This window comes from Sturnus vulgaris, chromosome 8 (assembly GCF_052056855.1).
Source record: "Sturnus vulgaris isolate bStuVul1 chromosome 8, bStuVul1.hap1, whole genome shotgun sequence".
NCBI lineage: Eukaryota > Metazoa > Chordata > Aves > Passeriformes > Sturnidae > Sturnus > Sturnus vulgaris.
In genome coordinates this window covers 31,857,999-31,873,403 of record NC_142250.1, presented here as the reverse complement: position 1 = coordinate 31,873,403, position 15,405 = coordinate 31,857,999, and the positions used below count along the sequence as shown (strand labels likewise).

The following is a 15,405-nucleotide window of genomic DNA, read 5'->3' as shown; positions in this document are numbered from 1 at the left end:
TTAATGCATACACTTGAACGTTTCCAGTTTTTTTGCTTCCATCTCAGAGATGAACAAACCCCTCGGTTGACCTCTCTCATGTGCAGATATTCACAGTGCATTTACTCACAGGTTCTCATCCATCTTCTTTGTCTGTAATTTGCAATGCAGTTATTCATAAGAAGGTAAAGTTTTTATTGGTTTAATGTCACACATGGCATTAATTATTTCAGTAATTAATTAATATTATTAATTATTTCAGTATTTTTTACTAGACTGCCTGAGTTTTGCACAAAATATTTAAATGATGACCAAGTAATGCTTAAGCAGTATTGGAGGAAGCCTTTTTCCAAACAAAGGCTTATATAGTGATATAACATGAGGGGGAAAAAATGATCTTTTCTATTTCTTCAGGGCCAAAGGAAAACGTCAAAGTTTGGTTTAATAAAGACTAAAAGGATATCAGTGAGTAAGAGCACTTAAAGAAGAGCTATGTTGGTGTTTGTGCTAAATTGCTCTGCAAAGAAGAGCTCCACCTAAAACTGGAGGTCTTTATTTTACCTGCTTTTGACACTTCAAAGTTAAATGCAGGTTTTCTGCTGCCTTGTCTGTCTTTAACTCCTCCATTCAAGTCCTGTAATTGCTGTAAGAATGCCCCAGCAATTCATGATAATTGCTAAACTGTTTGCTTTTTGCATGTAACAGTGCTTCACCATGCAATTGGAAGGTGCAGTTTTTTAGGAGTAGCTTAGCCCAAGAGTACCTGCAATGTGTCAGAAGTATTTGGGAAAATAAGATACAGCTCCTCATTCTGTTCAGTAACAAGCCTGTTCTGGATTTTGCTGATGTCAAAAGCCTTCAGTGCTCATCAGGCAGACATGCAGATGTTTAATTTTCCTACGATGAATTGTCACATTTATTTTCAGACAAATAGTTTATGATGGTGAAGTTAGACATGTGCATAACATTTGCCATATTGTGGCCTTAATGAATTGCTGTTTTAAATATGGTCTTGGTCCAATGTGTAACTCATTTCAGAATGAAATTACAGTTGTATTTTGTAACTTGTATTTTTTTTTTGATTTTACAAGTTATCATGTAGAACAGAAAATTGAGTCCCACTGGCTTGCTATTTAAGATGACTAGTAAGAAAATATCAAGGCCTTTGTCCATAAGTACACTTCTTCCTAAAAGTAAAACAAACCAAATGGAAAAAATGCAGTGTTCCTCTGAGACTGTTGTGTCTCCCCATGCACAGACTACAATTCACATGGCTGCAAAGATTAACAGCAAAAGGTAGAGCATCCCATTTGGTTTTTTTCACTGTTTTGTAGTCATAAAAATCTGGGTTTTTTGTGGTATTCCACAAAACAGCTGGTGGCTATTCATTCAGTGACACTCAACGAGACACCAAAGTGTAGCCAGTGCTATAAAGTTGCTCCAGCTGATGGGATATGGAATGCAAATGTATGTCAAAAATGAAGATATTTCAAAAGGGGCAATGTTGAATCAAAGAAAAGAAGCCAAAGAACTGATATTTGTACCAGAAAAATTGTGTGTATAATTGGTCTCAAGATGATTTTGAGTGTTGGCTGATTCCTTTGCTTTGCTGCTGAAAATTGTTTTCAGGACAGGGTGTGCTGTTCAGAGGTTTTGGAGAGAAAGGTGAACAGTGTGGAAAGTTGACTTTTTGTAGGGGATTAAATAAATGGATTTCTGCTCAGGACAGCTGTGAGTACAGGAAAACCTTCTTGACTCACGGGGTTTCAGCACAGAGTAAGAGCTACAGTGGAGGAAAGCAGAATACCAGGTTAAGCAAAAAACAATTAATCAAAACTATCTAAAATTTAAAGGATCAGTCTGGTCCAGAAATCCACTACAAACACTACAATGAACATTGGGTAGAAGTAAAGAGTGGTTTAACTATCAAATATGTGGTACAAAACAGAGAGAGAAATTAAGAAAATGTGGTTGAAATTTTTATTTTTATTGATGATATCTTCTCACAGAAGAAGTCCGTTTTAGTAGCTTTCCCAAACTTATTTTGGTTTTGCATGTTAAATTTTTAATAGTATCATCATTTTTTTTTCTATCAGGCAAAACAGGCATAAGAATATCTTTTTGGTAATTGCTCAGTTATGACTGTAAAAGGAATTATGCAAAAACAATAATAGGGATTGCTGTTCAACAGGATTTTTTTATAAGCAGCAGATAGTTTCCTTTTGATTTCTTATTGAAAGTTCTATTCACACATATATTTATTTAAATGTTTAAATGTATTAATAAATTTAGTTATTTTGGGAAAAAAATCGCACACCCCCCCCTTTACCTACCATTCTGTAAATCTAGAAGAAATACATATTCATTCAACATATTTGTCTGATATGTATTATCAAAATATTTTTAAAATGGAGGGGACAAATCAAAATGTTTGTTGAAATGATGAACTAAATCAATGTAAACCTGGGAATGGTGGAAAAATACATTAAAATTTCCACTTGAATGATACTAAAGATATACATATCTTTGGTATGGAGGAAGGATCACATAGCAAGGAAGAGTATGTTAGTTATTGTCATAGAAGTCTTGATACAAATTGTGGAACAGTAGCAATTCTAGATTTAAGATTTAGATTCAGTTATGGAAAAATTAAATCAGATTTTTATTCAATCAGTCTTTTATTAATTATTTGAAAAAAATAATTTCACAAATCAGTAAGATAATTTCCAAGTTTGTAAATGTGTTTTCTAGTGCATATTGGTTTGTCAGAATGATGTATTGCTTCTAGCAGTAAGTAGCCAGTGTATCTTTTACAGTACATTACCATCAGTCTTTTTCTAATGAGTGATTTGTAATTAATGCCTCGTTCTAGTGGAGAGGAAAATAACTTAAGTCAGTTTTCTATGTAGATTTCATTTGATTGCAGAGATTATTTCCTTCCTTTTCATTGTTTTTTGTACGGTATAGTTTAGTAATTCTGTAAATATTACTACAGCTTTTTATTTTATTTAAACCTTCTGTCAGTGTGTTTCAACATTTCTGAACCTGTTAAAGGAAATACACAGGTTAAATCTGTAGATGGAGTCACATCCACATATCTGCATCATTACACCTATTCATGTGTAAGACATAACAGTGAACACAGTTTACAACTGATAATTAGGAAATACTTTATTGACTACTGAGCTATTTAAGCATCCCGAGAGCAGGGTTAGCTGTTGAATGCTCAGAAAAGGTTTCTCTTTCTGTAATTGGGAGTTTTCTCTATGCCTGGGTGAAAGTGTTTCTGTCATCATGGATTCCTTAGTCAAGGTTTACATCAGAACACGTCTGGGGTTATCCTGCCCCTTGGACAGAAGGGCTGAAGAAGAGGTTTGGACAAGACTTGTGCTACACTGGCACAAGCTCTCTTTTTAGGCTTCAGGACTGTGTCACAAGGAGAAGAAAAAAACATCTACTCCTTTTCTAAAGCATAGATTGAAATCCTCCCAGAACATTAAAAGAAAATTATTTTATTTCCTTTGTATCAATTGTTTCTAAGGAGCAAATCATGAGTTTGGCGATACCTGCTTCCTTTCTGTTCCCTGTAAATAATCTTGCAGCCTCTTTTCTATGCAGGTCGTATATAATAACAGTATTCAGTAATAGGGTTGAAAAAAGCAATAATACTAAAGTCAGTGATTTAAGGGTGTTTGCCAAAAACCTTTTTTCAATAATACAAATAACTGAGTCTTCCGAAGAGAAAAAACTGCTTCCCAGTTTTTGGACTTTAATGTTTTGGGGGGTTTTGACATGAAATATTCCTTCCTCTCCTCTCAGCATGCAAAGTTGTGTGGGAGAATGTAATACTTTACAGACATACTCACAGATATTTTCACTTCTTTTTCCTCAAAACACATTAGACTATACCTTGCAAGAATACTAAGATCTCCTTTGGCAAGTCCAATGGTTTAGCAAAAAAAATATTTTCATCTGTCGTACAGCACTGACATGGGTTCTGTTTCTGCTACATAGAGTATGTTACGTACCCCTGATGGGGAACAGGAAGTTTGGAAAAAATAGTGTTCTTCTAGTTGATGTAAAGTCAGTAAAATAAGATTTCTTATTTGTGCTTGGGTGATCAAGCTTTTCATAGCATTTATTCAAAAGAATATGACATGCTTACTAAAGTCTAGTGAAGATTTATGACGTTGATGCTTACAAATAGTTAAGCAAATTTAGACTATTAGAAATTATTTTGCAGTGTAAAATTAAGCTTACAAAACTAACAATTTCCTTTTTAATTCCTGAAAATAAGCAGTTTGGTTTAAAAGCAAAAGTATTATGCTCTAATTATCCTGCTATGGCTTAATTTTGTGATTTTCTATTTTTATGTGCACCTAATAGTTTTAAAAGTTTAGCTGAGTGATCTTGCAGTGCTGGTAAGAGATTGTCACGCACACTTTCCTAGATGTTGTAATCTCTTTATTTATTAAGGGACATTATTTATTGTGTTTTGTGTTAGAAGTTCTGAATGGAAGTGCTGTATCTAATGTTAACTTAGATTCTGCTTATGAGACTACAGTATTACTGATGGCATTCTTACCTCTGAATCAAATAATAATCTAACTTCATATATACAGTTTTGGAATAAATAGTAAATGATGGCTTCACATTTGTCTATTGCCTGTAAAAGGGATGTTTATTTATCATCCCATTGTATTTGTAAATTATTTCAGACTGATAATTTCATGAAGCATTTGACATTTGCATTTGGTTTTGACACTCATTAAAGTATTTGGCCATTTAAATGATACTAGCAAGCTATAAACTTCTGATTAATCAATGTGGAGTTTGGTACTGGTATGTTTGAAAAGGTTTGGAAAACTTGATTTTCACTGACATTCAACTGCTGGGCTTTCAGAACAGCAAGGCCGAGGCAAGGAAAGGCTGTGAGACACAAGATGATTTTCTCCTGCGTTGTGTTTCCAGAGCATACATCCAATATTGAACTGAAAGTAGCGTTGGGACTGTGCTCTGCAGAGCCTCATACACTGGTGCTTATAAACGAACTAAGCCTGTGCTGTGGAATCAATGCTTATGGACTTTGTAAAAGTCAAGCGTTCACAGCTCCACATCAAAATGTTCTGTTAATTTGAAAGTTAATAGACAGCTTGTGCCCTCTTGTTTTATTGTTGAGTTTTGGGTGTTTTTAATAATAAAACACTAAGGAAATTACTTTTTTTTTTTTTTTTTTTTTTCTTTCCAGGATAGTCATTCCTATTTTGTTGCATCCTAATATCAACAAGTATTTAATAAATAGTCTGGGAATTGCATGCCTTTTTTTTTTTTAAGGTACATTTTCTATGCTCTGTGATACAGTTTAGCTCTAAGTGTTTCAATATAAAATACACTGAATGTATGCATGTTACTGACAATGAAGTACTAATATCTGCTTCGTCTTGCTTCTTATTTAAATAACTACTAAGGTTTGCAGGAACTAGTAAAACAGAGCTATTAATTAGATCAAATTAAAATAAACTTGCTTTAATATGATATAGCTAATTGGTTAAAATTTTGCTTTCTCCTGGGTGCAGCTGTTAGTTTTTCTCCCCTGCAGCAAGGTTTCTTGATAATAAATGTCCTTTCATTATCAGCAATTTTCTTCTAACCTCTGTGTCATTTAGCTGATTTTCATTCTGCTCGTGTTCCAGTAGATCTTTGGCTCTTCACATTTATTATCAAGTCATAATTTGAGGGGGGACTGAAAGGTATAAAGTAGCTGTGCTGGGTTTGTGAGTGAACTTGTTGGGATGGGGGGTGTTTGAGAGCTCCAAATGGCCTTCACCTGCATTCATCTTAGCCTGAGATAGCTTGGTGTTTCTTGCAGTTGCCAGAAGAAATAATCAAGGAAACTATTCATCTGGTTTGGGTTGATAAATAAAACCACTTTACTTCATGAGAAAGCTTGTGACTGTGCCAAAGTTAATAAAAAGTTGAGATGAACTTTGCTTGTTACGTTCAAAGCACTCTTCTTCCAAAAACAGCTTTCCATCAGATACTGCTGGAATATTGGAAGTCTCCTTGCCATCAGTGAGTCATACGTGTTGTAATCTGCAGGCTGTGTCCCTCCCTGCATGGGAGCCAAATGTTATAGATACCTACATATCTTGGGTCCCAGCTGTCCCTCATTTCTTTCATGTGGTCTCTCCCTGGAGGAGGAGGGAAGGGTGAAATGCTGGGGATCACCTCAGGGGTTTCTAGTCTTTGCACTACAGAATATTTTCACTGTTAAATCATCCACTGTGTAGTTCTGCTCAAAGGAGTCCTTGGATTCAAAGGAAACTCAAGAGCATCAGAGTCTGTACCAACAAATGATTTAAAAAAAAACTTTTGGTAACTTTTTTTCATTTTTACTGTCTAATTATGCCCTTCCTCCATATCTGCTCGTCATACACTTTGCCACGATTGCAAAATGCCAACAGTGGGTTAGAAATCATTGCTGCCTCTCTTCAAAAAGCCAGATGTTGCAACACCAGCTCTTCCTCCTGGCATTCTCTTTGAGACAAGACTTGTGACTTTCTGGAGAAATCTTATTACTTTGGGCCATTCTCTGAATGCGTGAGAAAATACCAACTGTAAAAGAAAGGAACAGGTTTTCCTGAGGTACCTTGTGACAGGGTTGTGGTGGCCACCTTCCTTCAGTAGTTGGGAGTTTTTCTGCTCTGCTCAGAGACTGAGTGGACAAGAGTTGTCTCGTGTTGTGAACAAATTCACAGCAGTGTCTGTTCTGCTGCCATGCAGAGCTAACAGGATTCCACCCTGGACAGGCCATGCCTGTCAAACATCTTATCTTACTAACAAACTCCAGTTCTGGGCTTTGAGATACAGAACTAATGTAAGATTTCAGAAGAAACTATATACAGTCAAAATAGCTGACTTCCTAAAGGAGTATAATTAAATGGCCAGAATAACAGGGTGTTAAAAGGAAAACCATCTTGAGGTTTTTGTTGTTTTTTTTTTTCCCTTCACTGTTCTAAGCATCCATTTCTTTCCTGGAATTCTCTCACTAAACAGCTTTCTACTTCAGTGCACTAAAAGAAATTAGGAGGGAAAGTGGTTATAATTTGTTTTTCAGCCCTTTGTAATTTTCATGTTTGTCAGCATTCCTTAAATGCGAGTTTACTTCCTGATCTTCATTATGATAGTTCCTCTTCTATTCAAACACAATGGTTTGGAAATTTTTTTTTGAGCTTAATCACTTAGAGCAAGACTTACAAAGGAACCATCGTAGGAAAACTGAGATTTGAGTACTTGGACTCCGAGCAAAGCTCAGAAATAATGGTTTCCTCATTGTTTGATAAGAATGTGCAGTTATATTATTGTGATCTTTGGATGTTGTTTTTGTTGCAGCTTTGTGTGCTGCCAAAGCAAATTCATGTCATTTGTGTTTTTGACAGTTAAAATATTCAACTAGTGTTGTTTGAAATTGCAGTAATTGTTCATGTTGTTTCCTTACAGCACATTGCAACATTTGTGAATTGCTAGCTTAAAGCTATATTGCATATAAATAAAGGGCTAAAGCAGAAGAGCAATTCTTTCTTTTTAAAAAAAGTTTGTTTTCTTCCACAGACATTTCTAATACTTCTTTGTTTCTGAACTCTTAGTAGTTTATTATTTAGATTTTTTGAAATTTAATTATGTAACAGTAGTTTTGGTGTAAATGAGGATGGCATTTAAACAAACAAATGAACAAAAATCAACCCAAAAACTCCATCAGTGTTGTTTCTGTAGGCAACTATTTACTTCTTCCATTCTGGAATAACCTTTAAGTCTTGGGACTGCAATTAAGCTTATATTGGTCTTGTTATTCTTACATTCAATACTGGGTATTAACAATAGAAATTTGAGAAAAAAGAGTAGGTGCCTGTGGGAAGTGCAGAAAATAGTGACAAAGCTTAGAAAGTTAATACAAGTCTGCTTCTTCAAACTCGGTGCTGTTCTGTAGCAAAAGCCAAGCAGTACAGTATTTTTATTTCTATAAAGAACTGAACTATAATTAAAAAGAAAACAAGATGCAGTGCTATCAAGATTATGAGAAAGGAGTGAAGCCAGGCAGCCAAGGGGAGAGCCATGGGCTGAGCTAAGTGATCCATTTCCATGTGTGGAAAGCCATTGCACAAACTGAGTAAACGAACACATCCTCCAAAGAGGAGGCTCAACTCCAGACAGTTCAAATATCCACAATTGAATAGCAACAAAGTAAATGCAGAAGGCTGGAGGAGAAGGCTGTCTACCTGAACTCAGTAAATTGAAACCAAATATAAAATTTCCTGTGGAGGTTTCTGCACTGTCTGTCCATCTCTTCTTGGGAATCAAAAAAGCAAATTAAATTTCTCTGCTTGAAGCTGAAACATACGAGTTCTCCTTTCAAATAGAATATCTGTTGATGGAATGATAGTAGACAGTCATTTGAAATAGTCTAAAAGGAATGTGCTTTAGAGGGAAAAATTATATTATTAAATTCATTAAGGACTGCTTTTATTAGGAAAAAAGCTGCCAAAGGTCTGTAAATAATTGATCACTACCTAGGTCTGTCATATAAAAGTCAGCTACAGAGATTGCACCTCAGTTGTCCTTTTGTTTGTTTATTTTGGTTTTTGGTGGGGTTTTTGGTGTCGTTCTGTCTGTTTGTTTGTTTGTTTAAAGGTATTTGAGGTTATTTGCGTTTAAATTGTATTTATTTTGCAAGATAAGTGTGAGGAAAGGGTTTGCATCTTTGAAGAAACTTTTTAGGCTGTTGTTAATTGAGATTTGTTCTAAATACACTTTAAGCAATGTGTAATTGTCACTCCAAACACCCTTTTGTACAGACTGCTGGAGAGCTTCTCATAGTATTAGATTTTATAATACAAATGGGCTACATTCAAAGTGATTGATGGTACAGTGCTCCTAATAAAATGGACGATGAGGTTGTGTTTAATAGTAGTATTTTATTTAGGACTGGGACTTTTTGTGAATATCTCCAAAGGAGTAAACTTAGTTGGCAGACAGTTAATCAATTAGGTGAAGTCAATGGATGTCCTAATGCATTTTCTAAATAATAATTTGTTCTTAATATTAAAATGGTATAATTTTATTTAATTTTTATTTAAATTATTGTTAGTAGCCACGAATCCTTGCTGTCAGCTTTACTGAGATACTTCTGACTTCTTTCTCTGCAGGCAGAACTTGTGAAAGGGAATCTGCAAAGCGTTGGGCTCACGCTGCGCCTTGTGCAGTCCAAGGAGGAGGATGCAGGGCACGTTGTCATCGAAACTGTGACTCCAAACTCACCTGCTGCAGCTGCTGATCTGCAGAGAGGAGACAGACTGCTGGCCATTGGCAGTGAGTGATATGTCAGCTTTCACTATGAGGGTCATCTTGTTGTATGCAGTTGAGCTAATCTCCCTTTCTTAATAATTACAGTTGTGCTTGGCACTCAAAAACTAACATTTATGTATTTATGGTCACTTAAGGTCTTTGTTTGCTTGATTTATTTTCTTGCATATTTATTTACTCCTTCTTAGGTAAAAGGCTAAATAAGCTTGAATAAACATTTGGCAACAACATGAAAAACAGAACAAACAAACAGCAAAACAAAACAACAATAGCCCCAGCCAAAACATTAGTGTGACTGGGCTGGCAGGAAGTTTAACCTTTTACAGAGATTTTACACACTAGAGCCTAAAATCTACAATGAGTTCTCTTGCTTAGGTACTGCCTAAATAAATCCCCATTGCAATACTCCAGTAATTTAGAAGACTTTTCAGTTCCTTTGAGCAGATAACTGATGGTTGCTTTAGAACAAAGGAAGAGTCATATTTATGTGATCCCCTGCATGACTCTGTTTGGACTGTGTACTCATTAAGATATTTTGGCTTGCATGTAATTTGGAGATACATCAAATGGCTCTGAAAATTCTGCTCAGGAAGATGGTTCAGCTCCCTCCAGCCACACTGCTAATGTAGCATTATGCCCATATTTCGTTAACATAATGGAGCTATTTTCATTTTAGCCTGCTTCTGTTATAGCTATGTTTAAAGATACCCATCTTTTTTGAATCCTTTGTTAAATCTCTACTGCTGAAAAGTCCAAATTTACAGTAAGAGCAAGGTTAAAATTGTTTCCATATCAAATCAACATTACTATGTAAGATTACAGTATTATTATGAGCAGCAAACTGGAGTATTTATGTAATTATTTTTTCCAGCTCCATATTTGTATGACTAAAATGGAGAGAATCCATCTGTTACATTTCAATTAAGCTCTTCTGTTATAATTGACTTCCTTTGTTACTGAGCAACAATGTGTTTGTTGACTATTTTTGGTCACTTAGATTATTATCATAATTAGAACTTAATAATGTTTGTCTTTTTTTTTAATAGGTGTTAAAATCACATCAACTGTCCAAGTGTTGAAGCTTATTAGACAAGCTGGGGACAGAGTTTTAGTCTTTTATGAAAGGCCTGTTGGGTATAATCAGCATGGCTCAGCACTGCAGGATGGATTTGGACAATTGGAGGACACAGCTTTCTTGGCACAGGCAGAAGATGACCAGAATAGTTTATCAGCTGATACTGATAGCAGAGATTTTGATTCAGAGTTTGAAGATTTAGCTTGTGATTCACCTGACCAAAAAGAAGATCTGCCAACAACTCCGAGTCCCAAACGGTCGGTGGTAATTCTTGCTGCTGCTAAACCTCTTGGAACTATATCACCCATCCTGAATCGAAAACTGCACTTAGGTGGTCACCAGACAGCATCAAAAACACAACTAAAAGATGGGGCTAAAGTGGCAACACCTAAAACTGTTGAGGTTTCAGATGCATCACAGCCGTTGGGTAAACAGTCACAAGGATCTAGTACTAAGCCTCCTGTCCCACCTAGGCCACAAATAAAGCCTGTTCTGTCTAATGATAGCCAAAATGTGTCAGAAACTGGAAGTGTATGTTCGGATAAACCAGAGAGGCCACCTCCACCTGCAAATAACGGAGAAAAATCTACAGAGAAGGTAATTAAAATTAGTGATCAGATAGAAGAGCCAGCAGTATCAAAAGTAGTAACAGCACCAAAGCAAGATACATTAAAAGATGGACTTACAGAAAATGCACGTAGTTGCAAAGATAGTGATGATCATCGAACATGGGAGTCACCAGAAATTCCTTATAAAATCCGTCAGGGCCGATGGCCAATGACAAGAACATCCTCCTGTCTATTTGAAGTAGAAAAATACCATAAGTACCTTAATGTTGCACTGTGGTGCAGAGACCCTTTCAAAGCAGGTGGTTTTATCTGCTTAGGATATGCAAGCATAAAACTTGAAGAAATTGCTTTAGATTGTCTAGCTACGTCCTCGATGGAATTTGTTAGAAAATTTAAACTGGATGCTCCTACCCCTAAAGCAGCAGTCACCAGAACAGCATTGCGGACTTTGACAACTCATAAAGGTTTCAATGAAAAGTTTTGTTATGGTGATGTAACTTTACAATTCAAATATTTAAAAGAAGGTGAAATTGATGATTTAAGCATATATCTGGAGAAAGAGAGAGAGAGTCACTTAGAAGAAGAAGCTCGTGCCCTTCAGAAAGAGGATCCTTTCTCAGGACAGGTTCTCACAGACAACAGGCATAACTTTCAAGATACTCAGTTTCAGAATCCAACTTGGTGTGATTACTGCAAAAAGAAAGTATGGACTAAAGCAGCTTCGCAGTGCATGCTCTGTGCTTACGTTTGCCATAAAAAATGTCAAGAAAAGTGTTTAACCGAGATGCCCTTTTGTGTAGGAGCTGAAAAGCGGCTCGATCGAACTGTGGGCAGCAGCAGAGCGGAGGGACAGGAGGCTCCTGCAGCCGCATCCTCTCGGGTCGATTCCGAGGCCAAGTCCGCGAACAGAACTACAGGGCTGACCAGGCACATCATCAACACGAGCACCCGCCTGCTGAACCTCCGGCAAGTGCCCAAAACCCGCCTGGCCGAGCCGGGGCCGGACGTGGCCGAGCCTTCCCCGAAGCACACCCCGAACACGTCTGACAACGAGAGCAGCGACACCGAGCTCAGCGGGCCCAGCAGCCCCTCCAAGCGCGCCGCGGGCTCCGGCATCAAGCTGGTGCGCAAGGAGGGCGGCCTGGATGACAGCGTCTTCATTGCTGTTAAAGAAATCGGGAGGGACCTCTACAGGAGTTTACCCACAGAGGAGCGTTTCCAGAAACTGGAGTTTATGTTGGATAAGCTGCAGAATGAAATAGACCAAGAGCTGGAAAATAATAATTCGCTCGTTAAAGAAGAAAAGGAGACAACCGAGGCGAGGAAAAAAGCCCTGATTTCTGCTGCACTGGCTAAGTCAGGTGAGAGACTGCAGGCTCTCACGCTGCTGATGATCCACTACAGGGCAGGCATTGAGGATATAGAGTCCCTGGAGAACATGTTCTTAGAGAGGCAATCCAAAAAAGTGACTAAAGAGTTTGAGGAGCCCAGTATAGCAGAAGAAGTGGATAGTGAAGATGGCAGTCTGACAGAGGCTCCAACATTGAACATCATATCAGAAGAACCAGATGATCCACCTCAATCAGTAGACTGATATTTACATATTTAGTCTTTGAAGGAATGGACTAAAAGAATACTTTGCACTTAACTCCAAACACACAGAAATTAAATTAAAACACTGGTATAATGTGCGTGTCCTGCTTCTCCACAGTTAATTGCTAACAGTGGTTTTTCTCCAGCTAGAGCACCATCATTTTGTTAAACTAGCTGGTCAAAACTACACTTTGGGGTTTATATTGGAAATTTATTTTTAATAAATTATTTTTATTTTTTCTAATTATGTAACGTTACCATTTCACATCAGCGTATGTGGTTTCCTTAATGTATTATTTGCCCCCACTTCCCCTCTCTGTATTATTTTTTTTTTTTTTAGCTAGTGTTTTCAATGGGAAACAGGCAGGGTTTTCAAAATGTTTAGTTTCCATTGTATGATGAAAATATTATAAGCTTGTTGCATGCCTAAGCTGATGGCTGACACAGAAGTCACCGAGGGGCCAGGCTTTTAAGTGTTGATCACAGTTTTAGTATATGTCTTCTAGATAGTTGTGTATTTTTTGCCAAACATATCATGAAAGCAAACAAAAGGTCTTTCATTTTGTCTGTTATTGATACTTACTGAAATTACCATTGCATATCATTTGTTTTCCATGTTCTTGTTAAATACAAGAACTTTTTTGTAGTTTGTATTTAACACCAAATATAGTAATGCTATGCTAAAAAAAAAATCCTCCTTCGAACTTCAGACTATTGTTAGATATCAAAGTATAAACTGGTATCTCATAATAATTTAATTGGGAATATTTTCAAGGTAAGAGGCTCATTGCCTTCCAGAACAAAATCATATGTTTGTGATGTTGTATTATCTGATAGCCTGATAAAGCTGTTCTTCACAAGAGTTGGAGGTTTCATTGCCTTCTGTGAAAAAGCATGTAATGATGGTGTAAGTAATATAAAGAAATAAATATTTTGCTGCAGACTATCATTTTGGAAAGCTTAAGGTGCAAAATACAAAGTAACTAATGTTCTCTCAACACTTTTGAGTAATCATAGAGTGGTAAGTTGCATTCAGCTTCTCAGACAGAAGATCTGAGAAGAAGGATCACCTTTGTCAGCAAAATGTCCTATAGTGTATATAACATGTTTTATTTGAGTCAATTTGTGAGTCCAGTAGAGATGAGGAAGAAATTCAACCAGCTGCTTTTGAAAAGAACTGTCTGGTCTTGTGCTATGTGTAAACTATGGATCTTAGCATCACCTAGCTAAGGCCATTGATCTTATTTATTTCCTGGAGACATGTCTTTGTTTCATCCTCTATGTATAGAAATTTTGTATAAAATATCATCTTTATTTTAGGTACTGTGCTAGGTACTCGTATCATTATCACTGGTATTGCTGGTAGTAGAAAAAAATGCCTTTGTGGGAGTGGAGCTTGAGATGGTAGAATAACTCCTTTAGTTTTTGAGGTCATTTATAATGTACCTCTCCTTTAAATTTGCTTCTTGATTTAGTTTATGATGGGCAAAATTAAGAAGCAGTGGTTTTCACCATGGAACAGCGTGCTTGTGCTTCTAAACAAAATGGTTACTGCCAGTCATGCAACTACTTGCACTTTTTTGTGAGTTCTGGGCAGTTGATACTACTTAGCTGATGTATGGAAAACACTATCCATGCTAAAACAGGCATGTGACACACTTCTGAAATTAAGCTTCAGCAAATAATCGCACAAAACTAGCTTCCCTTCTTGTCTAAAAGTTATTTAACCTATACTTGCTTGAGATGCATATTAAGACTTCCCCACTCCATTTTCTCAGCGGCTTACCATTGGTGGTGATCTGCATTCAATCCCATCAGTGTTTGCTCTTACAGACTACTACAGAGGTTTTCAAATATATCCAAGTGCTTCATTTAAGCCCTGGTGCACATGAAGGAGCTGTGAAAACAATGCAAATACTGATTTCAAAAACAGATTCATGGTTTTAAATTGACTCGTGTAACACAGTGGGTAAGAAAAGCTGGATATCGTTTTCCTCGCATAGTGTTGCTAATGATGATGATTGTAAGAGGTAAATTAAATGTAGTGCAATATTTTTAAATATACTGAATGAAAAAGGGCAAAATAGTTGTATTTTAGTGATAAGAAGGAAAACATGAATTCCTATCTGGCATTATTTACAATAAGCAGTGAATCTCGAGGGGGTAATTGTAATACTACATTCCTGATGTAATCTTTGCTTCATGCTTGACTGTAAATAGCTGAAAATAAAGAATACCACAGAAAACAAGAATATCTTGACTTAATGATATCTGAATAGGTGGCAGCTACACACATTTGCAGAAGACCTGCCTAATATGATTTTGTTGGCTATTATTTTATCATGAGAATAAGCTTTAATAAAATAGTTTTGCTAAATTATCAACTTTCTTGCATTGTGTCAATGTTTTTTTAAACGCTTCTATTACAGTAGTTTATCATCTAAAGCCACCATGTAAAGGAAGGATTGTCAGGGGAAAAGCACATTTTGTATTATATAAAACTACTGATAACTGGATTAATTGGGCTGAGAAATTTGAAATAATGCATCTGTAGAAGTTTACAGCTGCAGAGGAGGAATAAGGACTGGGAGGGAATAAATAAAGTGTCCTTATCACTTGAAGTGATACAGATCAAAATATACAAAATAGGAAAAATCCACATGTTTCCAGGACAAAAGGGATTTTTTTGTATTTTCTGAGTAAAATTTCTTCCTGTCTCCAAAAAAGGTTTGGTTACTCATTACTCAAAAAATCCAAAACAACTGCTAAGTTTTTATTTGGGAGTCGGGGGAGGGGTAGCACAGAGATTCCAAATATGAGTGTGTGTGG

At 36.5% G+C, this 15,405-nt stretch overlaps 1 protein-coding gene across 1 annotated transcript in view; it reads left to right on the top strand.

Moving 5' to 3' along the window:
- PDZD8 (PDZ domain containing 8) overlaps positions 1–14,956 on the top strand; it is a 52,287-nt gene extending 37,331 nt beyond the window's left edge. The window contains exons 4-5 of the mRNA XM_014872555.2: positions 9,183–9,345; positions 10,386–14,956. Of these exons, the coding sequence (XP_014728041.2) occupies positions 9,183–9,345; positions 10,386–12,577 (2,355 nt within the window). The 3' untranslated portion in view covers positions 12,578–14,956. The remainder of the gene's footprint in view (positions 1–9,182; positions 9,346–10,385) is intronic.
- The last annotated feature ends 449 nt before the right edge of the window (positions 14,957–15,405 follow it).